Source organism: Anolis sagrei, chromosome 5 (assembly GCF_037176765.1).
Source record: "Anolis sagrei isolate rAnoSag1 chromosome 5, rAnoSag1.mat, whole genome shotgun sequence".
Lineage (NCBI taxonomy): Eukaryota > Metazoa > Chordata > Lepidosauria > Squamata > Dactyloidae > Anolis > Anolis sagrei.
Window position 1 is genome coordinate 14,945,166 of NC_090025.1, and position 20,296 is coordinate 14,965,461.

Genomic DNA, 20,296 nt, shown 5'->3' on the forward strand with positions numbered 1-20,296 from the left:
TGTATAATGCAGTTAAACAGCTGAGCTGTTGAACTTGCAGATTGAAAGGTTAGGGATTCGAATTTGGTGAGTGGGATGAGCTCCCATTATTGGTCCCAGCAAACCTAGCAGTTTGAAAACATGCAAATTTTAGAAGATCAATAGGTGGGAAGGTAACAGCACTCCATGGTCAGTTACCCTGTCTCAGAATGATCTACTTCACAAGATTACTGTGAAGATGAAATAAGTGGAACATAGCCTTGCATGACACTTTAAACACAATGGAGAAAAACTGAGAACTCATAAATGCGGTAATTATTAGGAATTTTCTGTCTTGGCACAGTGGGTTAAACCGCTGGGCTGCTAAACTTGCTGACCGAAAGGTCACCAGTTCAAATCCGGATTGCGGGGTACGCTCCCGCTGTTAACCCCAGCTTCTGCCAACCTAGCAGTTTGAAAACATATCGCTTTGGCGGGAAGGTAACCGCACTCCATGCAGTCATGCTGTCCACATGACCTTGTAGGTGTCTACTGACAACGCCAGCACTTTGACTTTGAAATGGAGATGAGCACCAACTCCCAGAGTCAGTCATGACTAGACAATGTCAGGGGAAACCTTTACCTTTACTATATCAGGATTGGTGAAAGACTTAAATGTTTATGTTGTGTTTGTGATTGCTGTTTATAGTTTTAATGGTTTTCATCTTTTTTTATATGTGGCTAATTTGATATGTGATGTTTTTATAAGTGTTAGGCATTGAATTTTGCCATGGATTATGCTGTGAACTGCTTTGAGTCCCCCCCAGGGGTGAGAAAAGTGGTATATAAATACAATAAATAAATAAATCTTATATATAGAAAGAATTAGGAACCACTTGTGCAGTAGCTTGAGTGTTGGCCTTTGACTTTAGAGAACAGGTTCTAATCCAGGCATGGACAAACTTTGGTCTTCCAGGAGTTGTGGACTTCAACTCCCACAATTCCTAGCAGCCTGGTTTAATCCCTGCTTGGGCATGGAAACTCACTAGCTAACCATGGACAAGTCACACTCTCTCAGTCTCAGAGAGAGGCAAAAGGAAATCCCTCTGAAGAAATTCTTCTTTGATACATTGGCCATTAGAGTTCCTACAAGTTGGAAATGACTTGAAGTCACGCAACCGCTAATATTGAAAGGACGGTCTTTTCCATGTGGCTGAGCAGCAGGCATGATGCTCAGTCTACATTTCTTGTGTTTCATATTCTTCTGCTCAGCAATCTTGGCATCTCCAAATTGGCGAGCCCTCCTTCCCTGCTTAGTGGAATCCAAGATGGCTATTCATTTCACCTTATTACAGGTTTTGCAGCTCACTCATCTTGCATTTCATCCGTATTTGCACTCATGCATGTCGACAGGCAAAAGTTGCTGGGAAATTTTCGTCTGCTTTTTCTTCTGGGAGTTCAAGCAATTTGCTTTAGTTCTGCTTGACTGGTTTTTTCCTGCAAAAAACCCAAAGCCCTCAGAGAAAGCGCTGAGTTTCGGAACTTGCTTGTAACTTGATTGTTATCCACTTCCCTCGTATTGTTTGGTTTAAGGCACAAACAACAAAGGGGACAGATCAAAGTAAAATTAGTTCTCAATCCTCCACCTTGTTATTATGTGAACAGAAAGTTATCATTTGCTGCATAATCACTTCTGGAAATGCTCTTATTGCAGCCCAGCGAGATGACAGTCATCTCTACACATCCTGTCAGACAGTAAGGATCATTTTACCTTGTATCATCAGAGCTTGGAAATATTTTTTCGAGACTATAATTTTCAGAATCCATCATAGCAGCTGGCTGGAGGTTTCTGGAAATTGTAGTTCCCAAAATAAAGGAAGAAAAAATTCTATATTCTGATCAGTATGGACTCAGAATTCCGGATTGACATTTTTCTCTCCACTTTACAGGATGTTACAGGTTGTCATGCTTATGTTTGGTTATGTATGCACCTTAGTAGTTTATTGTTGTGCTGATTTCACTTTACAGTTGGGCCTCTACATTTGCAGGTTTAACGTATATAAGGTTGATTATTTGCAGATTTGGATAATATCTTTACTTCAAGAATCTCTAAGGCCCCTTTTACACTGCCATTTCAAATTTAGATTATGTGGTTTAAACTGGCTTATATGGCAGTGTAGACTCATATAACCCGGTTCAAAGCAGATAATGTGGATTATCTGCTTCAATAAGATGCATTTTATGGCAGTGTAGAAGGGGCCAAAGTCATCTTGTGTGACTATAAAATCAACTTTCTCCAGCTGTTGACCACAAAGCTGTGCAGAAGGACCAAGAGATTCCCATGGAAAATACTTTTCTGGACATTTGCAGATCCTTCATGTGGGTTTGTGGCTGAATTTTGGCATATATTGATAACAGAGCCATGTTTGAGAATTTAGGAGTTCTAGAAAGGGGTGCCCACTTCATTTCATAAGAGCATTTGTTTTATGCCTTCCCCCCCAAAAATTTCCAAATAAATAGGGGGCAGGAGATTAGTCAAAACAGACAAGCCGAACAGTGGCTTCGGCGTTCTGACAGGCTCTGACCGAAAAAGATAAGGGAATCTCAACTAAAGCGAAACCAATTTCTGAGTGCTTGGGATAGCTTAATGAGGGGAGAAAAGTCTCAAGTATGTGAAATGTAGCCAGATGAAGCATCATTTGGAATCAAGTTAAGTTCTCGTTCTTGTTTCATGGAAGCCTAGCTTGGAAGATTCATGCTTAAATGTTTTTTGTTTCATGGTTTTGATTCTTGGATTTTATGATTGCATACTCATGCCTTGGATTAATGTTTCCTGGTTTTCTGGATTATATTAGAAAAGTGTGGACTTTGTTTTCATGGACTTTGCTGAACTTTTCCCTGGACTATTTTGTTTCTGCTTATCTTCTTACCTAATAGGATTTACCTATTTCTTTAAAGTACTTTTTTACTTTGCTGCTTTTTAATTATCTTCAATAAAAGGATTATTTTGCTATTAAATGTGTGGTGTTTAAAGTCAGAGGGCTTTTCCTGTCCTGGAGTGCAACAGGAGTACAGTAACTGTTTTGGGAAATGGTGATCAGGCATTTGGACAACTTAGCAGTTCAGTGGAGTTGATGACTGAGGATCATTGCTTCAGTGCTGGTGGTCTTTGCTTCTTCCAGCATGCTGACATTTGTGCACCTGTCTTCCCAAGAGATTTGCAGGATTTTTCAGAGGCAATGCTGATGGAATCATTCCTGAAGTTGAGTGTGACATCTGTAGACAGTCCACGTTTAGCAGGCATATAGAAGGGTTGGGAGGACAACAACTTTATAAACAAGCACCTTGTTATCCCTACAGATGTCCTGATTCTCAAACACTCTCTACTTCATTCGGAAAAATGCTGCACTTGCAGAGCTCAGGCAGTATTGTATTTCAGTCTCAATGTTGATTTTTATGGTGAGGTGGCCGCCAAGGTAGCGGAAATAGTCAACATTTTGTAATGTTACACCATTAATCTGTATTTCTGCCATTGCAGAGGGATTGGCTGGTGACTGCTGGAAGGGCACTTTGGTTTTCTCTGTGTTCAGTGAGAATGAAAAGTTCGGCCCGGTGTATTACACAATAATGTTCATCCCAATCCAGTTTGAAAGCAATGGGTTTTGAAACAATTATAAAATCTATGTCCTTGAGGAAGAACTGGTCCATCTCTCTCTCTCTCTCTCTCTCTCCCCCCCCCCCCCACCCCCCGGTATGTCTTGCAGAAAGGATTTAGATTGGAATAAAATGAGGGTCTGGTAGTGGCTGAACAGCATATTTTTCTTTGTACTCTGGTCTTATGAGAATCTTGGAATCAGAAACTTTGCATGCCTTCAGGTGCCCTTTTGACTTTCATTGTAATGGTAGGTTTTATGAGTTGAGCATTATAAATGGCATTCATGGGAGTTAGCACTGTTTCCATGTGGCTTTCCAATCTGCTTTCAGTTTGGATTAAAACAGATGTGTGTGGCACTGCAAGAGTCAAAATGGACAAGATACTGCCCAGTTGAGCTGGGATACAGACCTTGTGTAGACTTGGCTGTGGTTCTTTCCAAGCTTTGGAACTACCTCTTTATGGCTTTCCTATTGCAATCCTTCTATCAGCAAGTGAAAACCTTTCTGTTCTGACAGGCTTTTAGGAAATCAACCTATTACTTTACCAACATCTTAATGAATTGATAGTCGAAGTTCAACAAGACCTCTGGGAAGAGGAGCTCCATTCCGAGGCATGCAGTTCCTTCCCTGTGTCCAGACCTGCTCCCTCTGCCAGCCATGGATGCTATGAATATTAATTGGGCAGCTAATGTTCCGTACAGATTTCCAATTTCCTCTTTTTAATGAATTTATAGTTCCTTAAAAGAAATGTCTGTCAAGGAAGAAAGTACCATAGAAAATTCGTTTGCACAGACATCTCATTTAGGATGAAAGCTTGCTGGGGAATTTCAAGGGAGAAGATGATGAAAGGGAAACCAAGTCATGGCTTCTTGGTCAAATATGTATTTATTTATTTACGGTATTTATATCCTGCTCCTTCTCACCCCATAGGGGACTCAGGATGGATTACAATGCACATATACATGGCAAACATCCAATGCCATTTAGATATACAATATATATAGACAGACACAGAGGCGATTTAACATTCCAGCTTTCCAGCTTCATGAGAGTACGCTCAATTCCGGGGGAGTGGCCATTTCACCATCCCAATTGTGACACTGTGTCCTTTTAATGGAATACTTCCTCATTATCTGCACTCTGCTGGAAGGTTTTATAGCTTTGCAAATTAATTAAATTAGCCTCCCTGCATAAAGCAGTACCTAAATTTTCTACTTGACAGATGCAACTATCTTTCGGGCTGCATAGGTCAACAACAAGCTAGTCTATTAATGGTCGGGCGCTTCCTCCGACCCGGGCTGGCTTCGAACTCATGACCTCTCAGTCAGTAGTGATTCTATGCAGCTGGCTACTAACTAGCTGCGCCACAGCCTGGTCCTATATGAAAAAAATATGAAAAAAGGATCTTGGAATCAAGAAGATTCCCCTCTTCTGCCTCAACTCTGAACATGTCCATAGACTCAAATCCACATTTATGTCTGACCTCCCATAAAAATGGTGCAATTGCTTTGTCCTATAGTTAGAAAAAGATCAAAAAAATGATTTCTCCAAAGTCATGGAACAAGGAGAGGAGAAGGTGCCATACCCTTATGGAGACATTTCAGAAGATAAGAGAAGTTAAAATAACAGGAAACCTGTCACTTTCAATGACTGATGCCCTTCTTTATTTTCTTTTACCCCTTTTCTCCAGTTCTTCATTTCACCCCAGCTTGTTTCTTGTTTTCCCATTTTAGGTGGGATACTTGCCTTTAGCTTAGTTGTGGTATTTTCCTAATGCTTGGCCAAATAAAAATGTTTCTCCGAATGTTCCCGCTTCTGTCTTGTTGAACCTCAGCTACCAGGTAGTAAGTTACCAACTAGTGTTATAAATAGTTCTTTCATGGGGACCCTAATATGGGTCTGCAGCAGAATTTCTTGTATGCAAATTGCAAAGTGATTGAAAACTAGGTTGTCTTTAATTTGCTGTGCCTGATTTTAGCATGTGACTTTGCACATGACTTCTCCATAGTTATTCACATGAGAAGCTTGCACAGTATTGCCATCAATAAGCTGTGTGTATTGACAGAAGGTTAGGAGCCTTCCTTGTAGTAGTCCCAAGACTCTGAAGCACACTTTGTGGCACCGTAAACAACTGCTCCAATTCAGAAAGGAAGGGAAAATAAAGGGAGGGGGAATTTGAATACCGGCCAGCACAACTCAGCTTCAGAAGTGGATGTAATAAAGCTTCGGATTGATGAGGGGAAATCTTTTTATACAGAGGAATATAATTTGCATTCAGATAGAAATTCTGTTTTTCCAAAAAAGGGAAGAAAGGAGTTTTAGAAGGAGAAAAGGTACAGCAAAGAAGAAATGAAATGCCATTGCTCCCTATTTAAAAGAGAGAGCTTTGCATTTAGCATGTGCTTTTCCTTCTGCAAGACAGCTTGTTCCAAGGCAAACTGGTGCCCCCGTTGCTCTAGGTGTGGGCATGTGCAGTAGGTAGCATTCCTTTTGTATTAAAAGGGAATTTTAAAAAATGCTGTTTTCCTAGGGAAAACTATTGTTTCATAAACATAAATGTGTGTTTTATGGTTTTTATTGTTTTATTGCATTTATATGGTTTATAGTATATGTTACTGTATTTTATGTTGTTTGGGGCATTGAGTGCTGACTGTAAACCGCCTCGAGCCACCTTTGGGTTAAGAGGGGTGTCATACAAATATGGTAAATAAATAAAATAAATTTTAAAATGGCACATCAGGGTGTCTTTTCATATGTATATGGAGCTCCCGGTGGCACAGTGGGTTAAACCTTTGTGCTGGCAGGACTGAAGACTGACAGGTTGGAGGTTTGAATCCAGGGAGAGCACGGATGAGCTCCCTCTGTCAGCTCCAGCTCCTCCTGCAGGGACATGAGAGAAGCCTCCCACAAGGATGGTAAAACATCAAAACATTCTGGCTTCTTGCAGACGGCCAGTTCTCTAACACCAGAAGCAACATGCAGTTTCTCAAGTCGCTCCTGATACGAAAAAGTTTTTTAAGTCGCTCCTGACATGTATTCCATATATTTTGATCAGTTTTTGTGTTCCTTCAAGGAGAGGAAGCAGGATATAAATCAATCTTTGTTATTATTATTATAAGTATTTGATACACAACAAGATTAGTACACAGTAAACAAGATCACTCTGCTGGCTGTTGTATTGGATCACACGTCAGACACTTCCCAAGTGTCTAGGACTGTGTGATGTATCGGCGAATAATGTGTGCAGATCCGAGCAGGGTGGCCTTTTGCAGCCGACAGATGGTAATTTTGTCAGTGCTGGTTGTTTTTAAGTGCTGGCCAAGGTCTTTAGGCACTGCACCCAGTGTGCCAATCACTACTGGGACCACCTTTATTGGCTTGTGCCAGAGTCTTTGCAGTTCAGTCTTTAAATCCTTGTATCGTGCCAGCTTTTCCAGTTGCTTCTTGTCATTTCTGCTGTCATTTGGGATTGCAGCATCGACAATCCATGCTTTCTTTTTTCCCCATGATTGTGAGATCAGGAGTATTGTGCTCCAAAACTATTGTTATTGTTATTATTGTGTATCTGTTCTTAATATCATTGCTTTTTTAAAATGTATAACATTTTAGCAATATTCTATTTTAGTTTTTTTAACCTGCCTCAGATCCTTCAGTGGGAGAAAACGGTAGTAGAAACTGGGTGCATTAATGGACAAGATAATAAATTAATGAAATGGTTATAAATAATAAAGTTATTATGTATTGTTGAAGGCTTTCATAGCCAGAATCACTGGGTTGTTGCATGTTTTCTGGGCTGCGTGGTCATGTTCCAGAAGCATTCTCTCCTGAAGTTTTGCCCACATCTATGGCAGGCATCCTTATAGGTTGTGAGGTCTGTTGGAAACTAGGAAAATGGGGTTTATATATCTGTGGAATATCCAGGGTGGGAGAAAGAATTCTTGTCCGTTGGAGGTAGGTATGAATGTAGCAGCTGGCCATCTTGATCAGCATTTAATGGCCTAGCAGTTTTCAAGGAGTGGTTTCTTACTGCCTGGGGGAATCCTTTGTTGGGAGGTGATTAGCTGGTTCTGATTGTTTCTTGTCTGGAATTCCCCTGTTTTTGAGTATTGTTCTTTCTTTACTGTTATTGTTCTGTCGTGCGCTGGGCCTGTAACAGCTGTCTTTTCTATAGGACGTATACTTTAAGCCCAGCGGAAAGCCGGGGCGCCTCAAAGAGAGGTTCTCAGGGATTTTTCTGAATGGTCTTTAGAGTCTTTAATGATACAACTAAGTCTTTATTATGGAACAAACAACAAATCTTCAATGGTTCAAACAACACTTCAAGGCTTTCTTAGTCTAGTCCTCAATGGACTGGTACCTGACTTTGATTAACTGTACTTTCTCTGTAGGAAAAAACCCTATTTAACCTCTCCCAGGCCGTTTACTATCTATGCCTCATCGGTGTGGGTCCTACTACCGATTGCAAATGCGTCTGGGTATGGAGTAGACCTACCAGCCGAGGCTTGTAGATATTTCAGATGGAGTTCCGTGGATCTGTAGTGCTGTCCTCCCTCAGAGAATTCTTTGAAAACCTCAGGGTTGTTTTCCCTCTGATTGCTGTGAGGCTGAGAGGCTGTGAGCTCTCAGCCAGAGCCTTGGGACCTTTCCCCTGGAATTTCTGTTTCTGTTTCCCCGGACGTTCTTGAGAAAAGAAGTTTTTCTATGGGACGAGCTGGTCTACATCCTATATTTAGCTTTTTTATGTGAGACTGCCCAAAAATGGCTCCTTTCCCTCCCAGAGCCCTGAACAAGGGGCGGAACCAAAGCTTAATTATGATGGACAGGAGGCCTGCCCTATGACTGCAAACAGATAACAGAAAGAAAATAAAGTTGGAGCTCCTGGTACAGCCGTACCAGCACAGTTATGAATTTAGAGGTTTCCTAAAAATACTGGTAGCCAAATTTTGTTCAATTTTTAAAATACTGGTAGCCAGATTTTGTTCAATTTCAACAGAAAGGTTTCTTTCTTTCTGTTGAAATTGTCCACATGCTTGTGGCTTTCAATGGCTTCTCTGTGTAGTCTGACATTGTGGTTAGAGTGGTCCAGCATTTCTGTGTCCTCAAATAATATGCTGTGTCCAGGTTGGTCCATCAAGTGTTCTGCTATGGATGACTTCTCTTTTTCCCACCCTGGACATTCCACGGATATATAAATCCCATTTTCCTAGTTTCCAGCAGACCTCACAACCTCTGAAGATGCTTCCATAGATGCAGGTGAAACGTCACGAGAGAATGCTCCTGGAACATGGCCAGACAGCCTGGAAAATACACAACAACCCAATAAAGTTATAATTACAGGATTGTTCCAGGTGCATTGGAATACAACCCTCACTGCCTCAGCATGCTCTCTGGGGATGGTGGGAATTTAATCCTTATGGACTAGGATTCCTATTGTGGCTTCATATAATGTATAGCTTTTCAGTCTCCACCCGCTCCTTCCCTCCAATACCATTCCTATTCCTCTTTCTTTGTGGTAAAAGTATCCCCATCGTCTCTTAGAAAGATCTAAGGCAGAAAGCAGCGGATGTTTCTGAGACAGATTCCTCTTGCCGGCTTCATTTCTATAGATCTGTTTCCCTTTAGATCTTCAGCTGCTTTACAGAACTGCACAGACAAGTGGAAAAGAGACATTGCAGGGGGAAATCAATAGTTGAGAAAAAAAATTCTGCTTGCAAATTTAAAAGTGGGCTGAGATAAATTGCTCCTGGTTTTCATTGTGGGCATAAGAGTTCGAGACTTTTGCCCAACCAGCAACCCAAATTGCACAGCTGCTGACGGCCACGCTAAGAGAAGAGGGAAATTTGCTCCTGATGTGCATCTCAGAGACACTCGGAGCTTCCTCTCCAAAAGTGGCTGCAATTGGCTTTGGGTCGGATTAATGATCTCTGCTTCCCAAAGAACTGTTTTGCAGATTAGTTCTGACAGCTCTGATTGTATTCTGAAGCAGATCTGCCAGCAGAACATGGAGAGATTTCAGCTGGAGCAGTAGCTTCTCTATATTGCGCTATTGAAAATCCTCTTTGTTAGCAGACTCCTTTCTTTTCCTTATCGTCAGTCTAAACTAAGGATGAGCAGTGGGTTCAGAGGCAGATTTTCTGCACTGGTGATTCTCTCAGAGTTCTGTGGACTGATAAATGTGCCAAAATGGGCCACAGTGAGAAAGAGCCGAAAAATAACTGGTTCTGAAAAAAGAAACCCTTTCTTTATTTTGCTAAGCAACTTACATTAAAGGTAAATTTCTGCTCCTGAAGGTTTCCAAAAGAGGCAGTGAACTTTATTTTGGGGTGGAAAAAGAGCATGAGAGAAGGTGCATCCTTCAACCTTTGTTTTGTTCCCTAGGGACATCCAACTTCTGTTTCAAAGCCTCCAAAGAAGAAGCCTCCACCACACTCCAGGGCAGAGAGTTCCACTGGTGAACAACTCTCACAGTCAGGAAGTTCTTCCTAGGGGATATCTGCACTGTATAATTAGTGCAGTTTAAAGAATTGCGGGATTGTAGTTTGGTGAGGCACCAGCACTCTTTGGGAGAGAGATCCTAGAATCAAAGAGTTGGAAGAGACCTTGTGGGCCATCCAGTCCAACCCCATTCTGCCAAGAAGCAGGAAAATCGCATTCAAAGCACCCCTGACAGATGGCCACCCAGCCTCTGTTTCAAAGCCTCCAAAGAAGAAGCCTCCACCAGACTCCAGGGCAGAGAGTTCCACTGCTGAACAACTCTCACAGTTAGGAAGTTCTTCCTAATGTTCAGATGAATTCTCCTTTCTGTCATTTAAAGCCATTGTTCCATGTTCAAGTCTCCAGGGCAGCAGAAAACAAGCTTGCTCCCTCCTCCCTACAACTTCCCATCACATGTTCGTACATAGCCATCATGTCTCCTCTCAGCCTTCTCTTCTTCAGGTTAAACATGCCCAACTCTTTAAGCTGCTCCTCATAGGGCTTGTACTTCAGACCCTTCATCATTTGAGTTGCCCTCCTCTGAATACATTCGAGCATGTCAACATCTCCCTTCAGTTGTGGTGCCCAGAACTGGATACAGTGTGATTCCAGGTGTGGTCTGACCAAGGTACAATACAGGGGTGGCATGACTTCCCTGGATCTAAAAACTATACTCCTATTTATGCAGGCCAAAATCCCATTGGTTTTTTCTGTACAGGATTCATTTTTTCTGTACAGGGCTCATTTTTTTTACAGGATTCATAGTCTTGTAAAACTATGAGTCCCATGATTCCATAGCATTGAGACATGGTAGTTAAAGTGGTGCTAAATAACATTAAATCTACATGTTCAATATACCCTACAGTGCCCTTATGGTGTATTCCAGTTCTTTGATTCTGTTATTCGAAGGTTGCTTATTTGCATTCAAATCCTATCTGAATGAGCTACAAGTTGACCCTGATCAAGTGAGTCCAGATCAAAGTAGTCCCTCGTCAAAGTGGGCCCTGATCAAAGTGAGCCCAGGTCAAAGTGGGCCCTGGTCAAGGAAAGTTTGGGAACCACTGGTATAGGGAGATGTGATTGGACAAATAGCCTGTTTGAAAGGACCACAATGGCCATGTGGGCCAACCTCCTGCCATGCAACCAAAGCAATCTTGGAAGATGTCTATCCAACCTCTACTTAAAGATGGAGACTCTACTACTCTCTGGTTCAATCTGTTCCACTGACAGATTACTCTTACAGTGGAAAAAAAGTATCTCCTAATGTTTAAGTGGAATCCCTTTTGTTTTAATTTGAATCAATCGGTTCTCATTCTATGGAGCAACAGAAAACAAGCCTCCTCCATTCTCTAAATGACATCCTTTGAGATATTCAAAGATACCCATCGTGTCACCTTTCAGTCTTCTTTTCTGAAGGTTAAACATTCCCAGTCTATAAGTCATTCCTGATAAGGCTTGCTGTACAGACTTTTGATCATCTTGGTGATATTGCAACGGAAACATCTATGTCTGATTCTGTCCGTGCACTTCTGCACATGACACCTGCTTAACCTGTTTACTTAAAAATTATAATACTGTCAATCTCCAGGGCTCAGGAGCCCCCAGTATGTATTTCTACAATCATAAGTAGAGATCACCACTCATTTCTTTGATATCATGTTATCTTTTTAATCTAACAAGTGTGGTTTCTTGGTTATTCCATCTGTGCACCAATTTTAAGCAGGAAGGCTCTGCAAAAACCAACAGTTAGAACTATACTTTTGAAGTGGCACGTAGTTTTCCATCAGGACTGACTTTTCGGTGACCTAAGTAAGGCTTCTAATTAGTCATAAAGCTTTAATTTAGCATGATATTGAGTCTCTGTCTCCCCTCCTTTTTTGCTCTTAGTGGGGAATACATTTTATTTTAATTGCCTTTTGTATTACAACCTGTGACCGATTCAAGCAGTGAAGCAACTTGGCTACAAGTTCAAACAATATCTAAAACCACTAAGGGTCTTTTAAAGATGGATTATGAAGTAAAAAAAAATCCAACTGAAATGAAGCTGGAGAAATTTGTTTGCTTTCCAACAAAGGGAACAGTTAACCATTGCAGGAACTGAATCTATAAGTGGGTAAACCTCAGTCTCATTCCAAAAGCATATTGCAAGTTATTAGTTCAGACCTCTGACAAGAATAATTGGTTCTTCCCTCTGCAGCCAGTCAGACAGGGAGGAGGAGAAAGGAGAATAGGGGAATTAAACTGTGACTAAGAGAATGAGAAGGAGAGAGAAAGAAAAGGAAAATTAGGGGTGTTAGAGAGAGAGATGAAGGTTGAAAGGGGAGGATGTGGAAACAAACAGAAAGAGAAAGCATACTATTAGAAAGAGGACATAAAGCAGGTAGCAGAAAGAGAAGAGAGGGGAAAGGATGCATAAAGAAAGAATAGAAAGAGAGAAATGTCGGTGACAGAGCAAGGGATGAAAGGAAGGGGGAGAATAGGATATAGGTGTTTGAGAAAGGGTAGGTGACTGAAACAAAGAACAGGATAATAGAAAAAGTGAGGAAATATAAGGGAAAGGGGGTAGCAGAAAAAGACCAAAAGAAAAGGGATGTTTTAGAAAGAGTGAGGATGAGAGGAATGAAGTTGGAGAAAGAGCTGCATTTGTTGTTGGCCTTGGACATGGCTGGTATCCGCCCTGCATGCTCCAAGTGTGCATCTCCTGACATCTTATCCCAGGCAAGAATGACTCACAGCAGGAGAAAAGCTCAGTGCATCCCCTTTAAGCAAAGGAAGGAAGGAACTCTTGCAGACAAGTGCAATGAATACCATTTGAAATGCTTTATGCCAAGTTCAACTACACCTGGATGGCCTTGGGCTTTCTGAAGACTTCAGAGAAATTGTTTCTTCAACCAGGAGGAAGGTGGAAAAAGTGATCATGGAACATATTTGAGTAAGAAAATGTGCTGGTTTTCTGATTATAGCGTCCATTCCTCAGTTTCATCTTTTGTCCTGAAAATGGAGATACGCTCCTTCTCTCCCTTTCTCTGGAGATTGGTTCTATCTCCAAATATACTTGTTAGATCACTACTATGGCTAAAAATAGGAATTGGATTTAACTTTCCCTTTAAAACATTCCTAACCCTTTTGGTTTTAAGACTTAAAACTCCAGTAGTTAAGATTGTTGTGCCTCTGCTGGTGTCAGAACAGGGTACCCAAAACATCCAGAAGCTTGCATGGTGCTCTCTGGCCAGTTAGAAGTGATGGTGGCAACACAGGTGTGATCCATCTTATTTTCTCTGCTCTGATGAACTCAGTGAAAGAGTGATGGTGGCGGTCTTCTGGACAGTGAACCAGTTCAAATCAAACCTAATTCAACAGTCCATACCATCTGGAACAACAGAGTTTCTAGCAAACTCTGCAGCATCCCGCAACTTTGCCATTTTAACCCAGAATAACTGTTGATGTTTACTGAAAATGCTCAAATATTGTGAGTACAGCCAGGAGCCAATTCAGGATGAGTCTGGTTTTTCATGCCCTTGTAGACTTGCCCTGGAAAGGTGCTGCTGGATAGAGTAGACGCATCTGGGATAATGACCTAGCCCTCATGGCTTCTTGTGTTGTATAGAAATAATGGTCTGTAGTGATTTGCTAGTATTTCTGCTTTAGCCAGTTTTACCAGGAAAATTTAGTGTTCTGCTTGTGTTATATTTTCATCAGGAAGACTCTGATTTAAACTGTTGAGTGTAAGACTTGAAGCTAATCTTATTTTGTGTGTGCATTATGTTTTGATGCTTTTATCTCTTCTTTTGGGTAGCTCAAGGTGGATCACTCAAGGGGCCTCCTATCCAGACAGTAGTTGGGCTGAAATCAACATAGGTTTAATAATGTACCAGGAGTTTATACCCCCAGACTATAAAAGAATAAGAAATTTTGCTCTATCGTACAGTGGAAAATATGCACCGACCTGACCCTGTGTTTTTATCATATATTTTTCTTTATTTGCAAAGTGCCTAAAGGTATACTAGCATATTACCAGCATTGTAAATTACAGATTTAGAGCCCACCCTGATGGATTTATATTTCTGTGTGTGTTTTCCAACCTGACAAGGAAGGAGACAGTACTGCTGGTGTTTCATCCCCATGTCTCCAGCAAGCATATACGTGCCTTGGTGAGGATAATAAAAGTTCAGAACATCTTTGGGACAAAATGTGGGCGTAATTTAAAAGGAAAGCAACAATGCCTATAAACAATGAAGCTTTAGACTGTAAAGCATTTGTTGATTACACGTGGCTTAACATGCTGAAACTCTTCTGGCTGCCATAAATAAAACTCAGCTTTTCGGTATGAATCACAAGGCATGCCAATTCCATCCTTCTATACAAACACCAGTGCCCCCTATTCTTGGTTGCAATAATGTCATTCTATTCAGGGGTAGAAAGTATGATATCCTTCTATTCAGGACCTTTGAATGTAATTGGACTCTTTTATCAGCATCATATCAGCATTATGGTGGTGGATGAAGGCTCTTCATAGCATTATAGAAACCCAACTATGATCATCTTTGGTTTTACAGTTTCTGGCTAAACTCTTTCCTAACTTTGTCTTGAAACCCCCAGGCTCTTATTCAAGTTTTTTTGGTGTGTGTGTCAAAAGCATTGCATAAATAAACAAGTATAAAACTGATGAAATAGATGGAACACATGCAGATAAATAATTTTAGACCAAAAACGGGCAACAGCGACCGCATTGTCTGTAGTTTTAAGTAGTTCTTCCTCTGTGCATGAGGCAGGGCATTGTGGGTAAGCATACAGATGCTGAACTGTTTGTTCTGCTCCACAGCCACACAAGTGGAGGATTCTTCTAGGTAGTTGCATTTAGCCAGGTTGTCTTGTGTTGTTAGGCCAAGGTCATCAGCATATATAAAGCTTTTTGTGAGTGGTGACTGTGGCTGATCTCTAGTAAAGATGTTAAACAAGGTCAGTGCAAGAACACTGCCTTGTTCTTCAAGTACTAACTTGCTTGGGTTTCAAACATAGCCAAGATCACGTATCTCGGGGGTGGTGGCATCAAGCAATATCTGGCTGTTAATAGATCCCCTACACTTGTTCTGTTTTGATACACATAATTCACCACGAGTGACTACCTTTCTCAGGAAATAGGACAATATTTGTTGGCTCTTTGCCTGTGCAAATTCAGTTTTAGCTCCTTCTGGGACTGAGTGCTTAGTTTCCAATTACAGCCAATGAACCTTTTTGTATATATTGAACCCTTTTGGAAAGTCAATGGCCCTTATCATATTAAAAGATGTGTCCCTATAAAGGGAAGCCCTTGCCAAATTTATGCAGATTTGCAAACTGTTCCAGTTCTTGGGATTTTCAGATCTGGTCGTAGTAAAATATGTCTTAGCTGTACCATGTCCAGATTCCTGCAGTGTGCTCTGTGTCTGGAAAATGCCTTTGCTTCAGAACGCAGCACTGAGATTATTAATTGGAGCTGCTTTGTTAGGAGCATTTAGCTCTCTTCCTGAAACAGCTCTCATTTCAACAGAATAGCTGTCATATCTTCATGTGTGAATCTGTTAGAAATACCATTTTTAGTCACACACACCAGCAAAGTATGAGGTGATAGGTTGTTGTAGGTTTTTCGGGCTGTATGGCCATGTTTTAGAAGCATTTTCTTCTGATGTTTTGCCTGCATCTGGCAGGCATCCTCAGAGGTTGTGATGCTTGCTACAGATGCAGGTGAAAAGTCAGGAGAGAATGCTTCTAGAACATGGCCATACAGTTTGAAAAACCTACAACAACCCAGTGATTCTGGCCATGAAATCCTTTAACAATACATCTGAGGTGATAGCATGTGCTTGTGAGCCAGAGCAATGAAGTACCTTGAGCTTTGAATTACAACTCTGGAGACCAGGATGCCAATCCCTACATACTATCATTTAAACTCCCTGATGACTTTGGACAAGTCACTCTCTTTCAGCCTTAGAGGAAGACAAAGACAAACCCTTTCTGGACATATTTTGCTAAGAAAATCATATGATAGTTTCACCTTAGAATTGCCATAAACAGGAATTGACCTTTTGGCACTTCAACAGTAGCAGCAACAACATGTGACAACAATTCAGTATGCCAATTGTGGAAGTAACATAGATAGATGACCAGAATATTATATGTACTATGTCTATTTGCAACTAAGCATATTTAAAAAGGACTTGGTTACTAACTATATTCTGGAATTCACAACAGCTTTATTGGTACGATATAGTAACTTGACTCTTAGTTGACCTACATTTTCTTTTCCTTATTTCAGCTTGCCAGAAGTCTTGTGCCACTTGCTGGGGCCCATCAGCAAACAACTGTTACTCTTGCAAAGACCCATCTCACGTATTGTTGGAAGGCTTCTGTCTGGCTAGTTGTGGGCAGGGGTTCTACATCAATGATGGCATTTGCAAAGGTAAACACTTCAAAGGATATGTTTCTCAGGCAATCATGTGGGTAGTAGATCTCCGGTTTTCGCAGTTCATCTCCAGGCATGAAATAAGAACTCAGAATTTCCAGTTTTGCTGTATTTGTTTCTGGACAAGTGCACATCTCTATCTAAACTTGTGAAAAGTGGTAAGATTTAACTGATTTCTTGCTTAGAGCCGTAGCAAACTAGGTTCCTGCAGGAGAAAACCTTGCTAGCACGTCCCTGACGTCACGAGACTCCGCCTCTCTCCGCCCCTTTCTCCGCCCCTTTCTCCATGCGAGAGTGTTTTTTCCTTTGCTAGGGCAGCATTGCCAGCGTACTCTCTCAGTTGGCAGAATTCAACTGAGAGAAAATGCAGGCAATGCTGCCCTAGCAAAGGAAAAACCACGCTGGCAAAGAGAAAGGGGCGGAGAAAGGGGCGGGGAGAGAGGCGCAGGCTCATGACGTCAGGGACTTGCTAGCAAGGTTTTCTCCTGCAGGAACCTAGTTTGCTACGGCTCTAAAACTCACAAATACTCTTCACAGAGTCTATGCATTTACTGGTGTTTTCCTTCTGCCTTCACAATCGTTGTGATGCCAAATATGACCCTCGATTCTTCATCCACCTTATGGCTAAAAACAAACTGCTGTTGTTAAATGCCTACAAGCAAACTTTGTTTTATGCTGACGCTATGAACGAGAGACCTCCAACTTAACCTATCATTAAAAACTCTGGCTCAGACAAAGACTCAAGGCCATGACTTTCCTGATAAAATCTATCCACCTGGAATTTGGTCTTTTCCTGTTACCCTCCACTTTGCCAAACATTATTGTAATTCTTCTCATGAAATGCTGAAAGTCCAATAGCCACAGTTTTGCTCTTCTAACCTTCCATGGAGAGTTCAGACTTGATTTACTATAGGACCCAAATGAGTTGATTTTTTCCCCTGTCATATTTCTTCACAGTCCAGCTTTCACAACTCTGCATGGAAATGGGAAATGTGATGGTATGGACCATCCTAACTTTGGTATTTAGTGATATCTTTACACTTAGCAAGACAGCACTTAGCAAAGAGGCTAGATTAAATGTTCCTTATCCCCTCTCCCCAAGTGAGTGAGAAGGAATAATCCCCTCGTTTCACTTTGAAATGGGAACATATGTTCTCTTTCACTCACTCTTTCTGTATTTTTAAATGACAAGATGTGAGCAACTGAAGTTGGTATTTCATGCATAGATGATGACGTCTTTAGAACTGTCCTTAGGTCTCAGATTTTGAGCCTGAAATATTAGTGCTTAGGATGGTACAGGAATATTTCACTTAACAAAACTGCCAAGAAAAAAAAAAAAAGCTAATTTGAACAAAGTCTTACTCCTGTCCAGCTTTCTCCTTTTCCCCCTTTCCCTTTGTTTAGTTGGAAGCTTTTCAGTAGTATCTGTTGGGCAAGTGGGCTTATTCACAAAAGACTCTCCCCATAAATATATAGTAGCAGCATGACCCAGCACCAGTAGCCCAAAGTGATAAAAAGAACAAAAACACACAGACCAATGTTATCTTTTCCATAAGAGGCTTTTCTTTATAACAAAATAATATGGTTGCAATATTTACAAAAACAAGCTTTCCATAACACAAATAAAGTTCACCCTTTACACTGGAGCTTCACACACAAGGCCTTATCATATTAAGGTCTACCTCACACAGAGGCTTCTCTCACAGACGAAGGCCTACCTCACATTGTGAGGCCTTCTCTCAGACTGAGACCTTTCTCCCACTGAGGTTTAGCTCAGACTGATGTCTACTAAGCTACAGGCACACCTGCTTATGTTGAACTGCAGCTTTTGCTGAGCCATTGCATTCATTTAACCCTCTCATTGCTTGACTCACATTTTTGTAATGCCTAGTTAATGTTTAATGTTTCTGGCAGTATCAGCACTGGAAGGACGGTGAAAGAGAATTGAAGTAACACAGGCTTCCAGTATCAGATTCTAGAAGTTTGTCTGCAGTCAATCATGCCATAACCTTCAGAGCAGAATCCAGTATCTCCCAGTTCAAGCTATATTGCATTGTTTACTATGGAAACTATGGAAACGTGGCATCCCAGACATTGCTGTTTGCATTTTTCTGTGAAAATTGTGCAGGCATCAAAAGACTTTGTGGAAAGGAGCTTATTTGTCTTATTTATTTATTTAGAACTTTTATATACCGGTCTTCTCAACCTCCGCAGAGGGACCCAGTCCGGTTCACAACAAAAGATTCATAAACAAAGGTTTAAAACATCACATCTCATAATACACTAACACATTAAAAATACAATCATATAATTACACAAGGCCAAGTCGTCAGAATGAAGTCACAATTCATCGCCATCCATCCATGTGGTCAGGAGTTATTGACTCACTCATCAAATGCCAAATTCCAGAGCCAAGTTTTCACGAGTTTTCTAAAAGTCAGGAGAGAAGGGGCAGTTCTAATCTCCAGTGGGAGAGAGTTCCAGAGCCGAGGGGCCACCACCGAGAAGGCCCTGTCCCTCGTCCCCACCAGACGCAATTGCAAGGGTGGGGACTGAAGCATGCCTATATTACCAGTCATTAACATCTTGGCAAAGTTATCACTTAGACTACATATCCCAGAATCTCACAGCCATATGGGCTGGAAAATTCTGGGAACTGTAGTCCAGAAAGTTTTTTTTTCTCCAAACTTTCCTCCATTATGGTTATGGGATGAGTCCTAAGAAGACTTCAGAGGTCTGGATTTGAAAGGCCTATTGGAGGTTTAACTACTGAAGGTTGCTGATTAAATATTACTTCAATGGACTCGCCATTGTATTCAGTACACAATATGGCTAAATTCCACTAAAGGATGCCATGCCATAAACGTTTACAACAGTCTTTTACTTTTTCCATCTGCCTCAGGGCTAGGCAGTCTTCTCGCAGTTAATAGATACTCCTTTTTGGAAATCCATGTTTGGGCAAATGGCTTGGGCAAACTTAATAATGGGTGTAAGAGCTGATTTATCAGCTGAGGACAGACAGACCTTCTAGCATGTCTATTTGGCACTAAATGCAGCTCCTTCTTAAAGACAGCTGGGCTGTTCGAAATAATCAGATGTTGAAAGATGGGAGGTTCTCCTTCTTGCTGAGCCGCAATAAAAGTATTAATGAAATTATTTTGGGGCTTCACAAATCGCCTGCTTTGTGGGAAAACACAGTCTTTGTCAGGAGTTAATTTCCATTTGTGAAATATTTAAGCAGCATGGTGACTGTAGATTGCTCCTTATATCAAAATAAAACAAGAAAATGGAAGGTAAACATGGAAAGGGAGCAAAGAATAGGGAGTGTAGGAGGAAAATACAAAGATTAGAAAAGCGCTCATTTTGTATACTGCATGCATAGTATAGTTCGGTTTTTGGCACCATAGCAAATATTTTAAGGCTCCGTATCGCTAACTGATGTAGGCAGTGTGCCAAGGACTGGGACCATTTTTGTGCCCATTGGCTACAGTTGATTCCCTCCACTTCTGGAAACTTGCCAACGACTAACAGTGGTCCAAGGACCCATTTGGAACAAGACTACAATAAGTGTGGGTTTTTTGACAGAAAGATATACGCTGAAGTTATTTCTCAGTGGAGAACCATAGACTCATAGAGTTGGAAGAGACCTCGTGGGCCATCCAGTCTAACCCCCTGTCAAGAAGCAGGAAAACTGCATTCAAAGCACCCCCAACAGATGGCCATCCAGCCTCTGTTTAAAAGCCTCCGAAGAAGGAGCCTCCATCACAC

At 41.2% G+C, this 20,296-nt stretch overlaps 1 protein-coding gene across 1 annotated transcript in view; it reads left to right on the forward strand.

The window, feature by feature from the left end:
* The window catches only part of FRAS1 (Fraser extracellular matrix complex subunit 1), a 447,582-nt gene that overhangs the window by 228,896 nt on the left and 198,390 nt on the right, over positions 1-20,296 (forward strand). The window contains exon 14 of the mRNA XM_067468571.1: positions 16,382-16,525. Within this exon, the coding sequence (XP_067324672.1) occupies positions 16,382-16,525 (144 nt within the window). The remainder of the gene's footprint in view (positions 1-16,381; positions 16,526-20,296) is intronic.